Source organism: Oncorhynchus mykiss, chromosome 12 (genome assembly GCF_013265735.2).
Source record: "Oncorhynchus mykiss isolate Arlee chromosome 12, USDA_OmykA_1.1, whole genome shotgun sequence".
In the NCBI taxonomy this organism is placed as follows: domain Eukaryota; kingdom Metazoa; phylum Chordata; class Actinopteri; order Salmoniformes; family Salmonidae; genus Oncorhynchus; species Oncorhynchus mykiss.
In genome coordinates, this window is record NC_048576.1 from 4,294,049 (window position 1) to 4,318,472 (window position 24,424).

At 45.9% G+C, this 24,424-nt stretch overlaps 1 protein-coding gene across 1 annotated transcript in view; it reads right to left on the minus strand.

The window, feature by feature from the left end:
* Positions 1 to 24,424, minus strand: part of LOC110536862 (phospholipid phosphatase-related protein type 1) — a 169,883-nt gene that overhangs the window by 58,549 nt on the left and 86,910 nt on the right. Inside the window, exon 4 of the mRNA XM_036936736.1 lies at positions 7,861 to 7,993. Coding sequence (XP_036792631.1) covers positions 7,861 to 7,993 — 133 coding nt within the window. The remainder of the gene's footprint in view (positions 1 to 7,860; positions 7,994 to 24,424) is intronic.

Here is a 24,424-nt window from a genome sequence, read left to right on the forward strand (position 1 = left end):
TTCACCTTCCAGCAGGACAATGACCCTAAGCATAGTGCTAAAGCAACACTCGCCTGGTTTAAGGGGAAACATTTAAATGTCTTGGAATGGCCTAGTCAAGGCCCAGACCTCAATCCAATTGAGAATGGTATGACCTCTAAATTAAGGATCTGCCCCTTTTATTTAAATTTTCTCCTAAAATGACATACCCATATCTAACGGTCTGTCGCTCAGGACATGATGCAAGGATATGCATATTCTTGATACTATTTGAAAGGAAACACTTTGTAGTTTGTGGAAACGTGAAAGGAATGTAGGAGAATATAACACAGTAGATCTGGTAAAAGATAATACAAAGAAAAAACCAACCGTTGTTTTGTATTTTTTTTGTACCATCATCTTTGAAATGCAAGATAATATCATAATGTATAAGTCCGGCCCAGGTGCAATTTAAATATTGGCCACAAGATGGCAGCAGTGTATGTGCAACGTTTTAGTGGGATCCAATGAAACATTGCATTTCTGTTCAAAATGTTGTATCAAAGACTGCCCAAATGTGCCTAATTTGTTTATTAATAATTTTTCATGTTCAAAACTGTACACTCTCCTCAAACAATAGCATGATATTATTTCACTGTAATAGCTACTGTAAATTGGTCAGTGCAGTTAGATTAACAAGAATTTAAGCTTTCTGCCAATATCAGATATGTCTATGTCCTGGAAAACGTTCTTGTTACTTACAACCTCGTGTTAATCGCATTAGCCTACGTTAGCTCAACCGTCCCACAGGGGACACACCAATCCTGAAGAAGTTTTAAAGATTGCTGTACACCAGCAGGAACCCATCCAACTTGAAGGAGCTGGAGCAGTTTTGTCTTGAAGAATGGGCAAAAATCCCAGTGACTAGATGTGCCAAGCTTATAGAGACATACCCCCAGGAGACTTGCAGCTGTAATTGCTGCAAAATGTGTCTCTACAAAGTATTGACTTTTGGGGTGAATAGGTATGCACGCTCAAGTTTTCTGTTTTTTTTTTCTTATTTCTTATTTGATTCACAAATAAAAAGATGTTGCATCTTTAAAGTGGTAGGCATGTCGTGTAAATCAAATGATACAACCTCTTCCAAAATCAATTTTATTTCCTGGTTTTAAGGCAACAAAATATGAAAAATGCCAAGAAGGGTGAATACTTTCGCACGGCAATGTACGTCTCCTAAAGTAGTGAATGAATAGCCCTTTTGATCCTGACCTGCGTGGTAAACTGTAATCCTGACCTGCATGGTAAACTGTGATCCTGACCTGCGTGGTAAACTGTGATCCTGACCTGCGTGGTAAACTGTGATCCTGACCTGCGTGGTAAACTGTGTCCTGACCTGTGTGGTAAACTGTGATCCTGACCTGTGTGATAAACTGTGATCCTGGTAAACTGTGACCCTGACCTGCAGGGGTAAACTGTGATCCTGGTAAACTGTAATCCTGGTAAACTGTGATCCTGGTAAACTGTGACCCTGACCTGCGGGGGAAACCTTGACCCTGACCTGCATGGTAAACTGTGACCCTGGTAAACTGTGACCCTGACCTGCATGGTAAACTGTGACCCTGGTAAACTGTGATCCTGACCTGCGGGGTAAACTGTGATCCTGGTAAACTGTGACCCTGGTAAACTGTGATCCTGACCTGCGGGGTAAACTGTGACCCTGGTAAACTGTGACCCTGACCTGCATGGTAAACTGTGATCCTGACCTGCGTGGTAAACTGTGATCCTGACCTGCGTGGTAAACTGTGTCCTGACCTGTGTGGTAAACTGTGATCCTGACCTGTGTGATAAACTGTGATCCTGGTAAACTGTGACCCTGACCTGCAGGGGTAAACTGTGATCCTGGTAAACTGTAATCCTGGTAAACTGTGATCCTGGTAAACTGTGACCCTGACCTGCGGGGGAAACCTTGACCCTGACCTGCATGGTAAACTGTGACCCTGGTAAACTGTGACCCTGACCTGCATGGTAAACTGTGACCCTGGTAAACTGTGATCCTGACCTGCGGGGTAAACTGTGATCCTGGTAAACTGTGACCCTGGTAAACTGTGATCCTGACCTGCGGGGTAAACTGTGACCCTGGTAAACTGTGACCCTGACCTGCATGGTAAACTGTGACCCTGGTAAACTGTGATCCTGACCTGCGGGGTAAACTGTGATCCTGGTAAACTGTGATCCTGGTAAACTGTGATCCTGACCTGCGTGGTAAACTGTGATTCTGACCTGCGTGGTAAACTGTGATTCTGACCTGCGTGGTAAACTGTGACCCTGACCTGCATGGTAAACTGTGATCCTGACCTGCGTGGTAAACTGTGATTCTGACCTGCGTGGTAACTGTGATCCTGACCTGCGTGGTAAACTGTGATCCTGACCTGCGTGGTAAACTGTGATCCTCACCTGCATGGTAAACTGTGACCCTGACCTGCGTGGTAAACTGTGATCGTGACCTGCGTGGTAAACTGTGATCCTGACCTGCGTGGTAAACTGTGATTCTGACCTGCATGGTAAACTGTGTTCCTAACCTGCATGGTAAACTGTGATCCTGACCTGCGTGGTAAACTGTGGCCCTGGTAAACTCTGATCCTGTGATTCTGACCTGCGTGGTAAACTGTGATCCTGACCTGCATGGTAAACTGTGATCCTGACCTGCATGGTAAACTGTGATCCTGACCTGCATGGTAAACTGTGATCTGACCTGCGTGGTAAACTGTGACCCTGACCTGCGTGGTAAACTGTGATCGTGACCTGCATGGTAAACTGTGATCCTGACCTGCATGGTAAACTGTGATCCTGACCTGCGTGGTAAACTGTGATCCTGACCTGCATGGTAAACTGTGATCGTGACCTGCATGGTAAACTGTGATCCTGTGATTCTGACCTGCGTGGTAAACTGTGATCCTGACCTGCATGGTAAACTGTGATCCTGACCTGCATGGTAAACTGTGATCGTGACCTGCATGGTAAACTGTGATCCAGACCTGCGTGGTAAACTGTGACCCTGACCTGCGTGGTAAACTGTGATCGTGACCTGCATGGTAAACTGTGATCCTGACCTGCATGGTAAACTGTGATCCTGACCTGCATGGTAAACTGTGATCCTGACCTGCATGGTAAACTGTGATCGTGACCTGCGTGGTAAACTGTGATCTGACCTGCGTGGTAAACTGTGATCCTGGTAAACTGTGATCATGTGATTCTGACCTGCGTTGTAAACTGTAATCGTGACCTGCATGGTAAACTGTGATCCTGGTAAACTGTGATCCTGTGATTCTGACCTGCGTGGTAAACTGTGATTCTGACCTGCGTGGTAAACTGTGATCCTGACCTGCATGGTAAACTGTGATCGTGACCTGCATGGTAAACTGTGATCCTGACCTGCGTGGTAAACTGTAATTGTGACCTGCATGGTAAACTGTGACCCTGACCTGCGTGGTAAACTGTGATCCTGACCTGCATGGTAAACTGTGATCCTGACCTGCGTGGTAAACTGTGATCCTGGTAAACTGTGATCCTGTGATCCTGACCTGCATGGTAAACTGTGATCCTGTGATCCTGACCTGCATGGTAAACTGTGATAATTTTGAGGGGAATTTTTTTAATTTAACCTTTATTTAACTAGGCAAGTCAGTTAAGAACAAATTCTTATTTAACAATGACAGCCCTAGGAACAGTGGGTTAACTGCCTTGTTCAGTGGCAGAATGACAAATCTTTACCTTGTCAGCTCAGGGATTCGATCTAGCAACCTTTCGGTTATTGGCCCAACGCTCTAGCTACTACGCCTGGGCCTCTCTGCCTGGGCCTCTCTGCCTGGGCCTCTCTGCCTGAGCCTCTCTGCCTGGGCCTCTCTGCCTGGGGATCTCTGCCTGGGCCTCTCTGCCTGGGCCTCTGTGCCTGGACCTCTCTGCCTGAGCCTCTCTGCCTGGGCCTCTCTGCCTGGGCCTCTCTGCCTGGGCCTCTCTGCCTGGGCCTCTCTGCCTGGGCCTCTCTGCCTGAGCCTCTCTGCCTGGGCCTCTCTGCCTGGGCCTCTCTAACTGGGCCTCTCTGCCTGGGGATCCTGTGTCGTGATGTTGCCTTCATGTTTATGTTCATGAAATAAACAGAGTGGACAAAACATTAGGAACACCTTTCTTATATTGAGTTGCACCCCCTTTTGCCCTCAGAACAGCCTCAATTTGTTGGGGTGTTGGACTCGACAAGGTGTCGAGAGCGTTCATTATATTAGAGAAGATTTAATTTAATTTTCATGTCAATTTTCTAGTTGTCAACCCATCCTTTACGGGATTAATTGGTAACCCATCTCTTATGGGATTAATTGGTAACCCATCCTCTATGGGTTTAATTGGTAACCCATCCCTTATGGGATTAATTGGTAACCCATCCCTTATGGGATTAATTGGTAACCCATCTCTTATGGGATTAATTGGTAACCCATCTCTTCTGGGCTTAATTGGTAACCCATCCTTTATAGGATTAATTGGTAACCCATCCCTTATGGGATTAATTGGTAACCCATCTCTTATGGGATTAATTGGTAACCCATCTCTTATGGGATTAATTGGTAACCCATCCCTTATGGGATTAATTGGTAACCCATCTTTATAGGATTAATTGGTAACCCATCTCTTATGGGATTAATTGGTAACCCATCTCTTAAGGGATTAATTGGTAACCCATCCCTTACGGGATTAATTGGTAACCCATCTCTTATGGGATTAATTGGTAACCCATCTCTTATGGGATTAATTGGTAACCCATCTCTTATGGGATTAATTGGTAACCCATCTCTTATGGGATTAATTGGTAACCCATCTCTTATGGTCAACAGTAGTCCCCTACTACCTGTGGGCCCTGGTTAACAGTAGTCCCCTACTACCTGTGGGCCCTGGTTAACAGTATTTCCCTACTACCTGCGGGCCCTGGTTAACAGTAGTCCCCTACTACCTGTGGGCCCTGGTTAACAGTATTTCCCTACTACTGTGGGAGAAAGATGTACATATAGGGAGAAACATAATACTGTACCACAAGAGAAAGATACACTTAGAGTGCATTTGCCATTCTGGTAAAATGCATTGTCTATTGTATAGGACAGGAGGCTAGAGTAAGGCCATGAGAGCATAGGACAGCTGGACAAACCAAGGTCAGAGGGACATACAAAGGAGGGGGTCAGCCAAATGACCAACTGATGGACTATAGACATAGGACATATATTTTTAGGACATGAAGATGCTGAAGGAATGTCAGAAGAGACACATAGTCTACGAGTCCTAATAAGGACAGACATACCAAAGAACACACCAGGCTGAACGTAAGGGGGCCCATAGCATAAGATGGGCATGTATTATTTTTGGGACATGAAGAGGTCCTGTCACCATCTGACTGAAAGCAGATATGGGCGTTATCGAGCTGAACAAGCAGGACGCACAGATTGGGATATAATGGTGGCAGATGGACTGAGGAAAGTAACTTCATTTGCATGTGGGATGGACTCATATGTTGTATGTGTATAAATCAGAGCCAGTGCTCTGGAAAAGGGTGTGTTCCGCGGACCATCTAGGCTTCTGATGTGTTTGTATTAAAAGCCTATATTGAATTCACAAGTTCTTGTAAGTGTTACATTTTGTTAAGATTCTCCACGACACTACCTGCGGGCCCTGGTCAACAGTATTTCCCTACTACCTGCGGGCCCTGGTCAACAGTAGTCCCCTACTACCTGCGGGCCCTGGTCAACAGTAGTCCCCTACTACCTGCGGGCCCTGGTCAACAGTAGTCCCCTACTACATGCGGGCCCTGGTCAACAGTAGTCCCCTACTACCTGCGGGCCCTGGTCAACAGTAGTCCCCTACTACCTGCGGGCCCTGGTCAACAGTAGTGCCCTACTACCTATACAAAGAATAGTGTGGGGTTTGGGACTGAACCATGAGCATAAAAAGATATCACCAGCGCTGAGCTGAGGAGATGAGGGAGAGACACGAGGCTCAGAGAGAGGTGAGCTCTCTGGTCACTAGTGTGGAAGACAGTGTAAAATTCAACTGATGCTGCTGCCCCTGGCTCTGTCTGAACAGGGGTACGTGGGTAATGGTGTTTTCTCAGGCTTGGGATTGGTATGATCTGGCCCAGTGTATTCAGTGGCCCCTCCTCTCCTCTCAGAGAGATCTGATAAATGTAATTTCCAGCTGAGATATTATGTCTTTATACATGGGAAGGTACCACAGGAAGAACGGAACTAATAGATGGACTTAATACAGTGGCTGGATGGAAAAACCTACAGCCAAGACCAGTAGAACAACTGACAAACCTAGAGCCAAGACCAGTAGAACAACTGACAAACGTACAGCCAAGACCAGTAAAACAACTGACAAACTTACAGCCAAGACGAGTAAAACAACTGACAAACCTACAGCCAAGACCAGTAAAACAACTGACAAACCTACAGCCAAGACCAGTAAAACAACTGACAAACCTAGAGCCAAGACCAGTAAAACAACTGACAAACCTAGAGCCAAGACCAGTAGAACAACTGACAAACGTACAGCCAAGACCAGTAAAACAACTGACAAACTTACAGCCAAGACGAGTAAAACAACTGACAAACCTACAGCCAAGACCAGTAAAACAACTGACAAACCTACAGCCAAGACCAGTAAAACAACTGACAAACCTAGAGCCAAGACCAGTAGAACAACTGACAAACCTAGAGCCAAGACCAGTAGAACAACTGACAAACCTAGAGCCAAGACCAGTAGAACAACTGACAAACCTACAGCCAAGACCAGTAGAACAACTGACAAACCTACAGCCAAGACCAGTAGAACAACTGACAAACGTACAGCCAAGACCAGTAAAACAACTGACAAACCTACAGCCAAGACGAGTAAAACAACTGACAAACCTACAGCCAAGACGAGTAAAACAACTGACAAACCTACAGCCAAGACCAGTAAAACAACTGACAAACCTAGAGCCAAGACCAGTAGAATAACTGACAAACCTACAGCCAAGACCAGTAGAATAACTGACAAACCTACAGCCAAGACCAGTAGAATAACTGACAAACGTACAGCCAAGACTAGTAGAATAACTGACAAACCTACAGCCAAGACCAGTAGAACAACTGACAAACCTAGAGCCAAGACGAGTAAAACAACTGACAAACCTACAGCCAAGACCAGTAGAACAACTGACAAACCTACAGCCAAGACCAGTAGAACAACTGACAAACCTAGAGCCAAGACCAGTAGAACAACTGACAAACCTACAGCCAAGACTAGTAGAACAACTGACAAACCTAGAGCCAAGACCAGTAGAACAACTGACAAACCTACAGCCAAGACGAGTAAAACAACTGACAAACCTACAGCCAAGACGAGTAAAACAACTGACAAACCTACAGCCAAGACCAGTAAAACAACTGACAAAACCTACAGACAAGACCAGTAGAACAACTGACAAACCTACAGCCAAGACCAGTAGAACAACTGACAAACCTAGAGCCAAGACGAGTAAAACAACTGACAAACCTACAGCCAAGACCAGTAGAACAACTGACAAACCTACAGCCAAGACCAGTAGAACAACTGACAAACCTACAGCCAAGACCAGTAAAACAACTGACAAACCTACAGCCAAGACCAGTAGAACAACTGACAAAGCTACAGCCAAGACCAGTAAAACAACTGACAAACCTAGAGCCAAGACCAGTAGAATAACTGACAAACCTACAGCCAAGACCAGTAGAATAACTGACAAACCTACAGCCAAGACCAGTAGAATAACTGACAAACGTACAGCTATGAGAAGTAGAACAACTGACAAACGTACAGCTATGAGAAGTAGAACTGACTCACCAATAAACCTGACGATTCTCCTGATAAGGGGGTTCAGATAGCAGCACTCCCCCGTCAAGATGGTCTTCTCCTGGGATAGTAGCACCGCCCGTGTGGACTTCATCATGTACATGGATACCTCCCCGATGAAGATCTGACAACAGACAGATACACTTGTTTATTTTTTTCAATCCCAGCCTCCTGTCCCCACAAGAGGTATTTCGCCAGGTCGTCAATGTGAAATAAGAATTTGTTCTTAACTGAAATAAATAAAGGTTAAATAAAAAAATAAATAATAATAAACACAAGGTATGACCACAGAGTTACAACCTTATACCTTTACCTAACCCCAATGCCTAGTACTTGCCCGAACACAACTGGCAAAACTACAGACACGAGAAGTAGAACAAATTACAAACTCCTAGTCCTAACACCTAGTCTTAACACCTAGTCCTGACCCTAACACCTAGTCCTAACCCTAAAACCTAGTCCTAACCCTAACACCTAGCCCTAACACCTAGTCCAAACACCTAGTCCTGAACTTAACATCTAGTCCTAACACCTAGTCCTAACCATAACACCTAGTCCTAACCATAACACCTAATCCTAATACCTAGTCCTAACCATAACACCTAGTCCTAACCATAACACCTAATCCCAATACCTAGTCCTAACCATAACACCTAGTTCTAAAACCTAGTCCTAATCCTAACACCTAGTTCTAACACCTAGTCCTAACCTTAACACCTAGACCTAGCACCTAGTCCTAACTCTAACACCTAGTCCAAACACCTAGTCCTAACCTTAACACCTAGTCCTAACACCTAGTCCTACACCTAGTCCTAACCCTAACACCTAGTCCTAACCTTAACACCTAGTCCTAACACCTAGTCCTAACATTAACACCAAGTCCTAACACAAAGTCCTAACATTAACACCTAGTCCTAATCCTAACACCTAGCCCTGATTTAACACCTAGTAAATAACACCTAGTCCTAGCCCTAAAACCTAGTCCTAACCCTAACACCTAGTCCTAACCTGAACACCTAGTCCTAACCCTAACACCTAGTTCTAACATTAACACCTAGTCCTAACCATAACACCTAATCTTAATACCTAGTCCTAGCCATAACACCTAGTCGTAACCATAACACCTAATCCTAATACCTAGTCCTAATCATAACACCTAGTCCTAACCATAACACCTAATCCTAAAACCTAGTCCTGACCCTAACACCTAGTCCTAACCCCAACACCTAGTCCTAACACTTAGTCCTAACCATAACATCTATTCCTAACACCTACCCCAAACACCTAGTCATAACCCGAACACCTAGTCCTAACACCTAATCCTGACCCTAACACCTAGTACTATAACCTAGTCCTAACATCTAGCCCTAACACCTAGCCATAACACCTAGTCTTAACCCTAACACCTAGTCCAAACACCTAGTCCTAACCTTAACACCTAGTCCTAACACCTAGTCCTAACCCTAACACCTAGTCCTGACCTTAACACCTAGTCCTAACACCTAGTCCTAACCCTAACACCTAGTCCTAACCTTAACACCTAGTCCTAACCTTAACACCTAGTCCTAACCCTAACACCTAGTACTAACCCTAACATCTAGACCTAACACCTAGTCATAACCTGAACACCTAGTCCTAACACCTAATCCTGACCCTAACACCTAGTCCTATAACCTAGTCCTAACATCTAGCCCTAACACCTAGCCATAACACCTAGTCCTAACCCTAACACCTAGTCCAAACACCTAGTCCTAACCTTAACACCTAGTCCTAACACCTAGTCCTAACCCTAACACCTATTCCTAACCTTAACACCTAGTCCTAACACCTAGTCCAAACCCTAACACCTAGTCCTAACCTTAACACCTAGTCCAAACACCTAGTCCTAACATTAACACCAAGTCCTAACACCTACTCCTAACACAAAGTCCTACCATTAACACCTAGTCCTAACCCTAACACCTAGTCCAAACACCTAGTCCTAACCTTAACACCGAGTCCTAACACCTAGTCCTAACCCTAACACCTATTCCTAACCTTAACACCTAGTCCTAACACCTAGTCCAAACCCTAACACCTAGTCCTAACCTTAACACCTAGTCCAAACACCTAGTCCTAACATTAACACCAAGTCCTAACACCTACTCCTAACACAAAGTCCTACCATTAACACCTAGTCCTAATCCTAACACCTAGCCCTGACCTTAACACCTAGTAAATAACACCTAGTCCTAGCCCTAAAGCCTAGTCCTAACCACCTAGTCCTAACCTTAACACCTAGTCCTAACCCTAACACCTAGTCCTAACACTAACACCTAGTCCTAACCCTAACACCTAGTTCTAACATTAACACCTAGTCCTAACCATAACACCTAATCCTAATACCTAGTCCTAACCATAACACCTAGTCCTAACCATAACACCTAATCCTAATACCTAGTCCTAACCATAACACCTAGTCCTAACCCTAACACCTAGTTCTAACACCTAGTCCTAACCTTAACACCTATCCCTAACACCTAGTCCTAACCCTAACACCTAGTCCGAACCATAACACCTAGTCCTAACACCTAGCCTTAACACCTCATCCTAAAACCTAGTCCTGACCCTAACACCTAGCCCTAACCCCAACACCTAGTCCTAACACTTAGTCCTAACCATAACACCTAGTTCTAACACCTAGCCCTAACACCTAGTCCTAAAACCTAGTCTTGGCCCTAATATCTATTCCTAACACCTACCCCTAACACCTAGTCCTAACCCTAACACCTAGTACTAACCCTAACACCTAGACCTAACACCTAGTCATAACCCGAACACCTAGTCCTAACACGTAATCCTGACCCTAACACCTAGTCCTATAACCTAGTCCTAACATCTAGCCCTAACACTTAGCCATAACACCTAGTCCTAACACCTAGTCCTAACCATAACACCTAGTCCTAACACCTAGGCCTGACCCTGACACCTAGCCCTAACCCCTAGTCCTAACACCTAGTCCTGACCTTAACACCTAGCCCTAACACCTAGTCCTGACCCTAACACCTAGACCTAACACTTAGTCCTGACGCTAACATCTGGTCCTAACCCTAACACCTAATCCTAACACCTAGTCCTGACCTTAACACCTAGTCCTAACACCTAGCCCTAACACCTAGCCGAAAAACCTAGTCCTAACACCTAGTCCTAACACTTAGTCCTAACATCTAGTCGTAACCCGAACAGCTAGTCCTAACACCTAATCCTGACCCTAACACTTACTCCTATCGCCTAGTCCTAACATCTAGCCCTAACACCTAGCCATAACACCTAGTCCTAATCCTAACACCTAGCCCAACCACAGAGTCCTAACCCTACCACCTAATCCTAACACCTAGTGATAACCATAACACCTAGTCCTAACATCAAGTCCTAACATCTAGCCCTAACACCAAGTCCTAACCCTAACACCTAGTCCTAACACCTATTCCTAATCCAAAAACCTAGTCCTAAACCTAACACCTAGCCCTAACACCTAGTCCAATCACCTAGTCCTGAACTTAACATCTAGTCCTAACACCTAGTCCTAACCTTAACACCTAGTCCTAACACCTAGTCTTAACCCCTAGTCCTGACCCTAACACCTAGACCTAACACCAAGTCCTAACCCTAACACCTAGTCCAAACACCTAGTCCTGACCTTAACTCCTAGTCGTAACACCTAGTCCTAACCCTAAAACCTAGTCCTAAAACCTAGTCCTAACACCTAGCCCTAACACCTAGTCTTAATACCTAGACCTAACACCTAGTCCTAAACCTAACACCTAGTCCTAACATCTAGTCCTAACCATAACACCTAGTCCTAACACCTAGCCCTAACACCTAGTCCTAACACGTAGTCCTAACACCTAGTCCTGACCATGACACCTAGTCCTAAAACCTAGTCCTAACCCTAACACCTAGTCATAACACCTAGTCCTGACCTTAGCACCTGGTCCTAACATCTAGTCCTAACCATAACACCTAGTCCTAACACCTAGTCCTAACCCTAACACCTAGTCCTAACATCTAGTCCTAACCATAACACCTAGTCCTAACACCTAGTCCTGACTCTAACACCTAGTCCTAACACCTAGTCTTAATACCTAGACCTAACACCTAGTCCTAACCCTAACACCTAGTCCTAACATCTAGTCCTAACCATAACACTTAGTCCTAACACCTAGTCCTGACCCTAAAACCTAGTCCTAACACCTAGCCCTAAAACCTAGTCCTAATACCTAGCCCTAACACCTAGTCCTAACACCTAGTCCTAACCCTAACACCTAGTCCTAACACTTAGTCCTGAACCTAAAACCTAGTCCTAACACCTAACCCTAACACCTACTCCTAACCCTAACACCTAGTCATAACACATAGTCCTGACCTTAGCCCCTAGTCCTAAAATCTAGTCCCAACAATAACACCTAGTCCTGACCCTAACACCTAGTCCTAACACCTAGTCCTAACCCTAAAACCTAGTCCTAACACCTAGCCCTAACACCTAGTCCTAACCCGAACACCTAGTCCTAACCTGAACACCTAGTCCTAACCATAACACCTAGTCCTAACACCTAGTGCTAACCCTAACAGCTAGTCCTAACACCTGGTCCTGACCCAAACACCTAGCCCTAACATCTAGTCCTAACACCTAATCTTAACCCTAACACCGAGTCATAACACCTAGTCCTAACCATAACACCTAGTCCTAACATCTAGTCCTCACCATAACACCTAGTCCTAACACCTAGTCCTAACCCTAACGCCTAGTCATAACACCTAGTCCTAACCATAACACCTAGTCCTAACACCTAGTCCTAACACCTAGCCCTAACACCTAGTCCTAACACCTAGTCCTAACACCTAGTCCTGACCCTGACACCTAGTCCTAACACCTAGTCCTAACCCTAACACCTAGTCCTAACCCTAACACTTAGTCCTAACACTAACACCTAGTCCTAATACCTAGTCCTAACCCTAACCCTAACACCCAGTCCTAGCCCTAACACCTAGTCCTGACCTTGACACCAAGTCCTAACATCTAGTCCTAACATCTAGTCCTAACCATAACACCTAGTCCTAACACCTAGTCCTAACCCTAACACCTAGTCCTAACCCTAACACCTAGTCCTAACCCTAACACCTAGTCCTAACCATAACACCTAGTCCTAACACCTAGCCCTAACACCTAGTCCTAACATCTAGTCCTAACCATAACACCTAGTCCTAACACCTAGTCCTGACCCTAAAACCTAGTCCTAACACCTAGCCCTAACACCTAGTCCTAATACCTAGCCCTAACACCTAGTCCTAACACCTAGTCCTAACCCTAACACCTAGTCCTAACACTTAGTCCTGACCCTAAAACCTAGTCCTAACACGTAACCCTAACACCTACTCCTAACCCTAACACCTAGTCATAACACCTAGTCCTGACCTTAGCCCCTAGTCCTAAAATCTAGTCCCAACCATAACACCTAGTCCTGACCCTAACACCTAGTCCTAACACCTAGTCCTAACCCTAAAACCTAGTCCTAACACCTAGCCCTAACACCTAGTCCTAATACCTAGCCCTAACACCTAGTCCTAACACCTAGTCCTAACCCTAATACGTAGTCATAACACCTAGTCCTAACACCTAGCCCTAACACCTAGTCCTAACACCTAGTCCTAACACCTAGTCCTGACCCTGACACCTAGTCCTAACACCTAGTCCTAACCCTAACACCTAGTCCTAACCCTAACACTTAGTCCTAACACTAACACCTAGTCCTAATACCTAGTCCTAACCCTAACACACAGTCCTAACCCTAACACCTAGTCCTAACCCTAACGCCTAGTCCTAACACCTAGTCCAAACACCTAGTCCTAACCCTAACACCTAGTCCTAACCCTAACACCTAGTCCTAACCCTAACACCTAGTCCTAACCCTAACACCTAGTCCTAACCATAACACCTAGTCCTAACACCTAGTCCTGACTCTAACACCTAGTCCTAACACCTAGCCCTAACACCTAGTCTTAATACCTAGACCTAACACCTAGTCCTAACCCTAACACCTAGTCCTAACATCTAGTCCTAACCATAACACATAGTCCTAACACCTAGTCCTGACCCTAAAACCTAGTCCTAACACCTAGCCCTAAAACCTAGTCCTAATACCTAGCCCTAACACCTAGTCCTAACACCTAGTCCTAACCCTAACACCTAGTCCTAACACTTAGTCCTGAACCTAAAACCTAGTCCTAACACCTAACCCTAACACCTACTCCTAACCCTAACACCTAGTCATAACACCTAGTCCTGACCTTAGCCCCTAGTCCTAAAATCTAGTCCCAACCATAACACCTAGTCCTGAACCTAACACCTAGTCCTAACACCTAGTCCTAACCCTAAAACCTAGTCCTAACACCTAGCCCTAACACCTAGTCCTAACCCGAACACCTAGTCCTAACCTGAACACCTAGTCCTAACCATAACACCTAGTCCTAACACCTAGTCCTAACCCTAACACCTAGTCCTAACACCTGGTCCTGACCCAAACACCTAGCCCTAACATCTAGTCCTAACACCTAATCTTAACCCTAACACCGAGTCATAACACCTAGTCCTAACCATAACACCTAGTCCTAACATCTAGTCCTCACCATAACACCTAGTCCTAACACCTAGTCCTAACCCTAACGCCTAGTCATAACACCTAGTCCTAACCATAACACCTAGTCCTAACACCTAGTCCTAACACCTAGCCCTAACACCTAGTCCTAACACCTAGTCCTAACACCTAGTCCTGACCCTGACACCTAGTCCTAACACCTAGTCCTAACCCTAACACCTAGTCCTAACCCTAACACTTAGTCCTAACACTAACACCTAGTCCTAATACCTAGTCCTAACCCTAACACACAGTCCTAACCCTAACACCTAGTCCTAACCCTAACACCTAGTCCTAACACCTAGTCCAAACACCTAGTCCTAACCCTAACACCTAGTCCTAACCCTAACACCTAGTCCTAACCCTAACACCTAGTCCTAACACTAACACCTAGTCCTAACACTAACACCTAGTCCTAACCCAAACACCTAGTCCTAACCCTAACACCTAGTCCTAACCCTAACACCTAGTCCTAACCTTAACACCTCGTCCTAGTCCTAACACTTAGTCCTGACACCTAGTGCTACCACCTAGTCCTAACCCTTTACACCTAGCTATTGCACTGGTCTTGCTTTTGCCATACCTCCAAAATCACATTTTTGTCATGCCTCCTCTGGAGGTCTGGAGAATTTTGTATTAGCTGAAACGGTTTGAATGGGCCTTTGGATTACAGCGGCTACATTTTGATTGGATGTTACAGTTCAAGAACAGCGCCCCCCCCCCCCCCACATGCCCAGGGTTGAAGGAGCGCTGTGTGTCACTACCCGGCCGGGTAGAGTATGCTAGTTTCAAGTGCAAACATACTGCTTTGTATTCAGGACAAAAAAATAATTTCTTGCATTTTACGTAATGTTGGGGCCTTATTGCAAAGAGGATGCATGTATTAGAATATTTTTTATTCTGTACAGGCTTTTCTCTTTACAATCTGTAATTTATGTTAGTATTGTGGAGAAACGACAATGTTGTTGATCCATTCTCAGTGGTTTCCTTCCTCTCCGTCAACTGAGTTAGGAAGGACACCTGTATCTTTATAGTGACTGGCTGTATTGATGCACCACTCAAAGTGTAAAATGAATAACTTCACCATGCTGAAAGGGATATTCAATGTCTGCTTATTCAAAGGTGCCCATCTTTGGGAGGCATTGGAAAACCTCCCTGGTCTTTGTGGTTGAAACTGCTTGAAATTCACTACTCAACTCAATTATATGTGTGGGGTACAGAGATGTCCTTCAAAACCCATGATAAACACTATTATTGCAAACTATTATGTGACTTGTTAATCAAATATTTACTATTAATCTTAATTAGGCTTGCCATAACAAAGGGGTTGAATACTTATTGACTCAAGACATTTCAGCTTTTCATTTTTAATTAATTGAGATTATGTTCTCCAAATTAATATTCCTTTGACATTATGGGCTATTGTGATGTCATTATTCGGTATTGTAATGTCATTATGGAGTATTGTGATGTCATTATGGAGTATTGTGATGTCATTATGGAGTATTGTGATGTCAATATGGGGTATTGTGATGTCATTATGGGGTATTGTAATGTCATTATGGAGTATTGTGATGTCATTATGGGGTATTGTGTGTAGCTCCGTGACACAAAATCTCAAAAGAATACATTTTAAATTCAGACTGTAAGACAACAAAATGTGGAAAAAGTAAAGAGGTGTCAATATTTCTATAAGAGACGCAGATCATTTTAGTTCAATAATGTGCTGTTTTAACCCTGTTTGTACCTCACACATTTTGTTTTATTTTAGCTTTATAATTGTGAGAGAAATTGAACTAGCTAGCTAGTTATACGTAGGTAACTTTCCAAGTTAGCTGACTATTTTCAAAAAACAAACCTCATTGTGGCTAGTTACTTCTTCACCCTCATGCTAGCCTTTACAGCCAAACATTTTAAATATTGATACTGCCAGCATTCTCCCATTTTGCTGCAGCTTCTGCTCATCTTGAAATAAAATAAAAATGCTGCAAAAACCAGTGTCGGTGGGTAAATAGTGTCCTAAAACCAGCATCTCAGTGGGTAAATAGTGTCCTAAAACCAGCATCTCAGTGGGTAAATAGTGTCCTAAAACCAGCATCTCAGTGGGTAAATAGTGTCCTAAAACCAGCAACTCAGTGGGTAAATAGTGTCCTAAAACCAGCATCTCAGTGGGTAAATAGTGTCCTAAAACCAGCATCTCAGTGGGTAAATAGTGTCCTAAAACCAGCATCTCAGTGGGTAAATAGTGTCCTAAAACCAGCATCTCAGTGGGTAAATAGTGTCCTAAAACCAGCATCTCAGTGGGTAAATAGTGTCCTAAAACCAGCATCTCAGTGGGTAAATAGTGTCCTAAAACCAGCATCTCAGTGGGTAAATAGTGTCCTAAAACCAGCGTCTCAGTGGGTAAATAGTGTCCTAAAACCAGCATCTCAGTGGGTAAATAGTGTCCTAAAACCAGCGTCTCAGTGGGTAAATAGTGTCCTAAAACCAGCATCTCAGTGGGTAAATAGTGTCCTAAAACCAGCATCTCAGTGGGTAAATAGTGTCCTAAAACCAGCATCTCAGTGGGTAAATAGTGTCCTAAAACCAGCATCTCAGTGGGTAAATAGTGTCCTAAAACCAGCATCTCAGTGGGTAAATAGTGTCCTAAAACCAGCATCTCAGTGTGTAAATAGTGTCCTAAAACCAGCGTCTCAGTGGGTAAATAGTGTCCTAAAACCAGCGTCTCAGTGGGTAAATAGTGTCCTAAAACCAGCATCTCAGTGGGTAAATAGTGTCCTAAAACCAGCGTCTCAGTGGGTAAATAGTGTCCTAAAACCAGCGTCTCAGTGGGTAAATAGTGTCCTAAAACCAGCGTCTCAGTGGGTAAATAGTGTCCTAAAACCAGCATCTCAGTGGGTAAATAGTGTCCTAAAACCAGCATCTCAGTGGGTAAATAGTGTCCTAAAACCAGCATCTCAGTGGGTAAATAGTGTCCTAAAACCAGCATCTCAGTGGGTAAATAGTGTCCTAAAACCAGCATCTCAGTGGGTAAATAGTGTCCTAAAACCAGCATCTCAGTGGGTAAATAGTGTCCTAAAACCAGCGTCCCAGTGGGTAAATAGTGTCCTAAAACCAGCGTCTCAGTGGGTAAATAGTGTCCTAAAACCAGCATCTCAGTGGGTAAATAGTGTCCTAAAACCATTATCTCAGTGGGTAAATAGTGTCCTAAAACCAGCATCTCAGTGGGTAAATAGTGTCCTAAAACCAGCGTCTCAGTGGGTAAATAGTGTCCTAAAACCAGCGTCTCAGTGGGTAAATAGTGTCCTAAAACCAGCATCTCAGTGGGTAAATAGTGTCCTAAAACCAGCATCTCAGTGGGTAAATAGTGTCCTAAAACCAGCATCTCAGTGGGTAAATAGTGTCCTAAAACCAGCATCTCAGTGGGTAAATAGTGTCCTAAAACCAGCGTGTCAGTGGGTAAATTCACCAGTGGTTGTTTAGCTGAATGTTTATTAGTCCTCACGCAGGGTTTTTCTGACAGCGCTAATCTAGTGAGCACTTTTAGAGCAGGGTATTTGATTGGTTTGACAAGCTGTGAGGCATCACTAGCATTACCGACTGGTACCCATCCGACTTCAGCTGATTTCAGCCACGGGCTTCACGTACGCTTCCCATTTTAGGAAGCCTGGTTTGAGATGAGCCCAAACCATGAATCCCGACACACTAAAAGTCCGGGGGGGGGGGGGGGGAGACAAACACAGACACACTGTGTCAACAAACATAAACACATGATTTGAATAAATAACATGTGTTGTTGTTGTATGAGAGTAGTTTTCCCTCCATGACAAACCAACACAAGGAGGACAGCATTTATCTATTTAAAATCTAAATCTATTTTACAGGACACTATAAATACTACAGTACATGTCCTGAATCTATTTTACAGGACAATAATTACAGTACATGTCCTGAATCTATTTTACAGGACACTATCAGTATTACAGTACATGTCCTGAATCTATTTTACAGGACAATACTACAGTACATGTCCTGAATCTATTTTACAGGACAATACTACAGTACATGTCCTGAATCTATTTTACAGTACAATAATTACAGTACATGTCCTGAATCTATTTTACAGTACAATACTACAGTACATGTCCTGAATCTATTTTACAGGACAATAATTACAGTACATGTCCTGAATCTATTTTACAGGACAATAATTACAGTACATGTCCTAAATCTATTTTAAAGGAGTACATTTTGCTGTAATTTAATTTGTCCTAATGGACAACTTGAGGCTGTGTTTTTTTTATTGATAAAAAAGCTTTTTGAATCTAAGTATGTAGAAGGCTAGTTGGTAAGAGCCTTTTCTGCCCAAGGAAAGGAAATGTCCTGAGGCAAAGTGTTAGCCTCTATATTGTATTACATGTATTATGGATCCCCATCTGCCTGGGGTCCAGCAAAATTAAGGACGTTTATACAATTGTAAAAACATTAAAATACATTCAAAGATTTCACAACACACTGTGTGCCCTCAGGCCCCTACTCCACCACTACCACATATCTACAACACACTGTGTGCCCTCAGGCCCCTACTCCACCACTACCACATATCTACAACACACTGTGTGCCCTCAGGCCCCTACTCCACCACTACCACATATCTACAACACACTGTGTGCCCTCAGGCCCCTACTTCACCACTACCACATATCTACAACACACTGTGGGCCCTCAGGCCCCTACTCCACCACTACCACATATCTACAACACACTGTGTGCCCTCAGGCCCCTACTCCACCACTACCACATATCTACAACACACTGTGTGCCCTCAGGCCCCTACTCCACCACTACCACATATCTACAACACACTGTGTGCCCTCAGGCCCCTACTCCACCACTACCACATATCTACAACACACTGTGTGCCCTCAGGCCCCTACTCCACCACTACCACATATCTACAACACACTGTGTGGCCTCAGGTCCCTACTCCACCACTACCACATATCTACAACACACTGTGTGGCCTCAGGCCCCTACTCCACCACTACCACATATCTACAACACACTGTGTGGCCTCAGGCCCCTACTCCACCACTACCACATATCTACAACACACTGTGTGCCCTCAGGCCCCTACTCCACCACTACCACATATCTACAACACACTGGGTGCCCTCAGACCCCTACTCCACCACTACCACATATCTACAACACACTGTGTGCCCTCAGGCCCCTACTCCACCACTACCACATTTATACAACACACTGGGTGCCCTCAGACCCCTACTCCACCACTACCACATATCTACAACACACTGTGTGCCCTCAGGCCCCTACTCCACCACTACCACATATCTACAACACACTGTGTGCCCTCAGGCCCCTACTCCACCACTACCACATATCTACAACACACTGTGTGCCCTCAGGCCCCTACTCCACCACTACCACATATCTACAACACACTGTGTGCCCTCAGGCCCCTACTCCACCACTACCACATATCTACAACACACTGTGTGCCCTCAGGCCCCTACTTCACCACTACCACATATCTACAACACACTGTGTGCCCTCAGGCCCCTACTCCACCACTACCACATATCTACAACACACTGTGTGCCCTCAGGCCCCTACTTCACCACTACCACATATCTACAACACACTGTGTGCCCTCAGGCCCCTACTCCACCACTACCACATATCTACAACACACTGTGTGCCCTCAGGCCCCTACTTCACCACTACCACATATCTACAACACACTGTGTGCCCTCAGGCCCCTACTCCACCACTACCACATATCTACAACACACTGGGTGCCCTCAGGCCCCTACTCCACCACTACCACATATCTACAACACACTGGGTGCCCTCAGGCCCCTACTCCACCACTACCACAGATCTACAACACACTGTGTGCCCTCAGGCCCCTACTCCACCACTACCACATATCTACAACACACTGTGTGACCTCAGGCCCCTACTCCACCACTACCACATATCTACAACACACTGTGTGCCCTCAGGCCCCTACTCCACCACTACCACATATCTACAACACACTGGGTGCCCTCAGACCCCTACTCCACCACTACCACATATCTACAACACACTGTGTGCCCTCAGTCCCCTACTCCACCACTACCACATATCTACAACACACTGTGTGCCCTCAGTCCCCTACTCCACCACTACCACTTATCTACAACACACTGTGTGCCCTCAGGCCCCTACTCCACCACTACCACATATCTACAACACACTGGGTGCCCTCAGACCCCTACTCCACCACTACCACAGATCTACAACACACTGTGTGCCCTCAGGCACCTACTCCACCACTACCACATATCTACAACACACTGTGTGCCCTCAGGCCCCTACTCCACCACTACCACTTATCTACAACACACTGTGTGCCCTCAGGCCCCTACTCCTCCACTACCACATTATCTACAACACACTGTGTGCCCTCAGGCCCCTACTTCACCACTACCACATATCTACAACACACTGTGTGCCCTCAGGCCCCTACTCCACCACTACCACAGATCTACAACACACTGTGTGCCCTCAGGCCCCTACTCCACCACTACCACATATCTACAACACACTGTGTGCCCTCAGGCCCCTACTTCACCACTACCACATATCTACAACACACTGTGTGCCCTCAGGCCCCTACTCCACCACTACCACATATCTACAACACACTGGGTGCCCTCAGGCCCCTACTCCACCACTACCACATATCTACAACACACTGTGTGCCCTCAGGCCCCTACTCCACCACTACCACATATCTACAACACACTGTGTGCCCTCAGGCCCCTAGTCCACCACTACCACTTATCTACAACACACTGTGTGCCCTCAGGCCCCTACTCCACCACTACCACATTATCTACAACACACTGTGTGCCCTCAGGCCCCTACTCCACCACTACCACATTATCTACAAAACACTGTGTGCCCTCAGGCCCCTACTCCACCACTACCACATATCTACAACACACTGTGTGCCCTCAGGCCCCTAGTCCACCACTACCACTTATCTACAACACACTGTGTGCCCTCAGGCCCCTAGTCCACCACTACCACATATCTACAACACACTGTGTGCCCTCAGGCCCCTAGTCCACCACTACCACATATCTACAACACACTGTGTGCCCTCAGGCCCCTACTCCACCACTACCACATATCTACAACACACTGTGTGCCCTCAGGCCCCTACTTCACCACTACCACATATCTACAACACACTGTGTGCCCTCAGGCCCCTACTCCACCACTACCACATATCTACAACACACTGTGTGCCCTCAGGCCCCTACTCCACCACTACCACATATCTACAACACACTGGGTGCCCTCAGGCCCCTACTTCACCACTACCACATATCTACAACACACTGTGTGCCCTCAGGCCCCTACTCCACCACTACCACAGATCTACAACACACTGTGTGCCCTCAGGCCCCTACTCCACCACTACCACATATCTACAACACACTGTGTGCCCTCAGGCCCCTACTCCACCACTACCGCATATCTACAACACACTGTGTGCCCTCAGGCCCCTACTCCACCACTACCACATATCTACAACACACTGTGTGCCCTCAGGCCCCTACTCCACCACTACCACAGATCTACAACACACTGTGTGCCCTCAGGCCCCTACTCCACCACTACCACAGATCTACAACACACTGTGTGCCCTCAGGCCCCTACTCCACCACTACCACATATCTACAACACACTGGGTGCCCTCAGACCCCTACTCCACCACTACCACATATCTACAACACACTGTGTGCCCTCAGGCCCCTACTCCACCACTACCACATATCTACAACACACTGTGTGCCCTCAGGCCCCTACTCCACCACTCCCACATATCTACAACACACTGTGTGCCCTCAGGCCCCTACTTCACCACTACCACATATCTACAACACACTGTGTGCCCTCAGGCCCCTACTCCACCACTACCACATATCTACAACACACTGTGTGCCCTCAGGCCCCTACTCCACCACTACCACATATCTACAACACACTGTGTGCCCTCAGGCCCCTACTCCACCACTACCACATATCTACAACACACTGTGTGCCCTCAGGCCCCTACTCCACCACTACCACATATCTACAACACACTGTGTGCCCTCAGGCCCCTACTCCACCACTACCACATATCTACAACGCACTGTGTGCCCTCAGGCCCCTACTCCACCACTACCACATATCTACAACACACTGTGTGCCCTCAGGCCCCTACTCCACCGCTACCACAGATCTACAACACACTGGGTGCCCTCAGGCCCCTACTTCACCACTACCACAGATCTACAACACACTGTGTGCCCTCAGGCCCCTACTTCACCACTACCACAGATCTACAACACACTGTGTGCCCTCAGGCCCCTACTTCACCACTACCACAGATCTACAACACACTGTGTGCCCTCAGGCCCCTACTCCACCACTACCACATATCTACAACACACTGTGTGCCCTCAGGCCCCTACTCCACCACTACCACATATCTACAACACACTGTGTGCCCTCAGGCCCCTACTCCACCACTACCACATATCTACAACACACTGTGTGCCCTCAGGCCCCTACTCCACCACTACCACATATCTACAACACACTGTGTGCCCTCAGGCCCCTACTCCACCACTACCACATATCTACAACACACTGTGTGCCCTCAGGCCCCTACTCCACCACTACCACAGATCTACAACACACTGGGTGCCCTCAGACCCCTACTCCACCACTACCACATATCTTCAACACACTGTGTGCCCTCAGGCCCCTACTCCACCACTACCACAGATCTACAACACACTGTGTGCCCTCAGGCCCCTACTCCACCACTCCCACATATCTACAACACACTGTGTGCCCTCAGGCCCCTACTTCACCACTACCACATATCTACAACACACTGTGTGCCCTCAGGCCCCTACTTCACCACTACCACATATCTACAGGTACTAAAGACATGTCTATGTATAGTGCGTATGTTATCGTGTGTGTGTGTGTGTGTGTGTGTGTCGGGGGGGGATTGTGTGTGTATGTATGTATGTGTGTGTGTGGTGTGTGGTGTGTGTCTGTGCCAATGTTTATGTTGCTTCACAGAGGACAGTGTAAGAAAGGAGGACAGCATCCTGAGTCAATGTGGTAGCTTCTATAAAGATAACTCAGGCTTAATATTTTTATTAATGATGGAGAAAGATGTACACCACATTCATACAACAAACCCCCACTAGTCCACATCCATACAAACCCCCACTAGTCCACATCCATACAAACCCCCACTAGTCCACATCCATGCAACAAACCCCCACTAGTCCACATCCATACAACCCCCCACTAGTCCAGATCCATGCAACAAACCCCCACTAGTCCACATCCATACAAACCCCCACTAGTCCACATCCATACAACCCCCCACTAGTCCACATCCATGCAACAAACCCCCACTAGTCCACATCCATGCAACAAACCCCCACTAGTCCACATCCATACAAACCCCCACTAGTCCACATCCATGCAACAAACCCCCACTAGTCCACATCCATACAAACCCCCACTAGTCCACATCAATGCAACAAACCCCCACTAGTCCACATCCATGCAACAAACCCCCACTAGCCCACATCCATGCAACAAACCCCCACTAGTCCACATTCATGCAACAAACCCCCACTAGTCCACATCTATGCAACACACCCCAACTTATCCACATCCATGCAACAAACCCCCACTGATCCACATCCATGCAACAAACCCCCACTGATCCACATCCATGCAACAAACCCACTAGTCCACATCCATGCAACAAACCCCAACTAGTC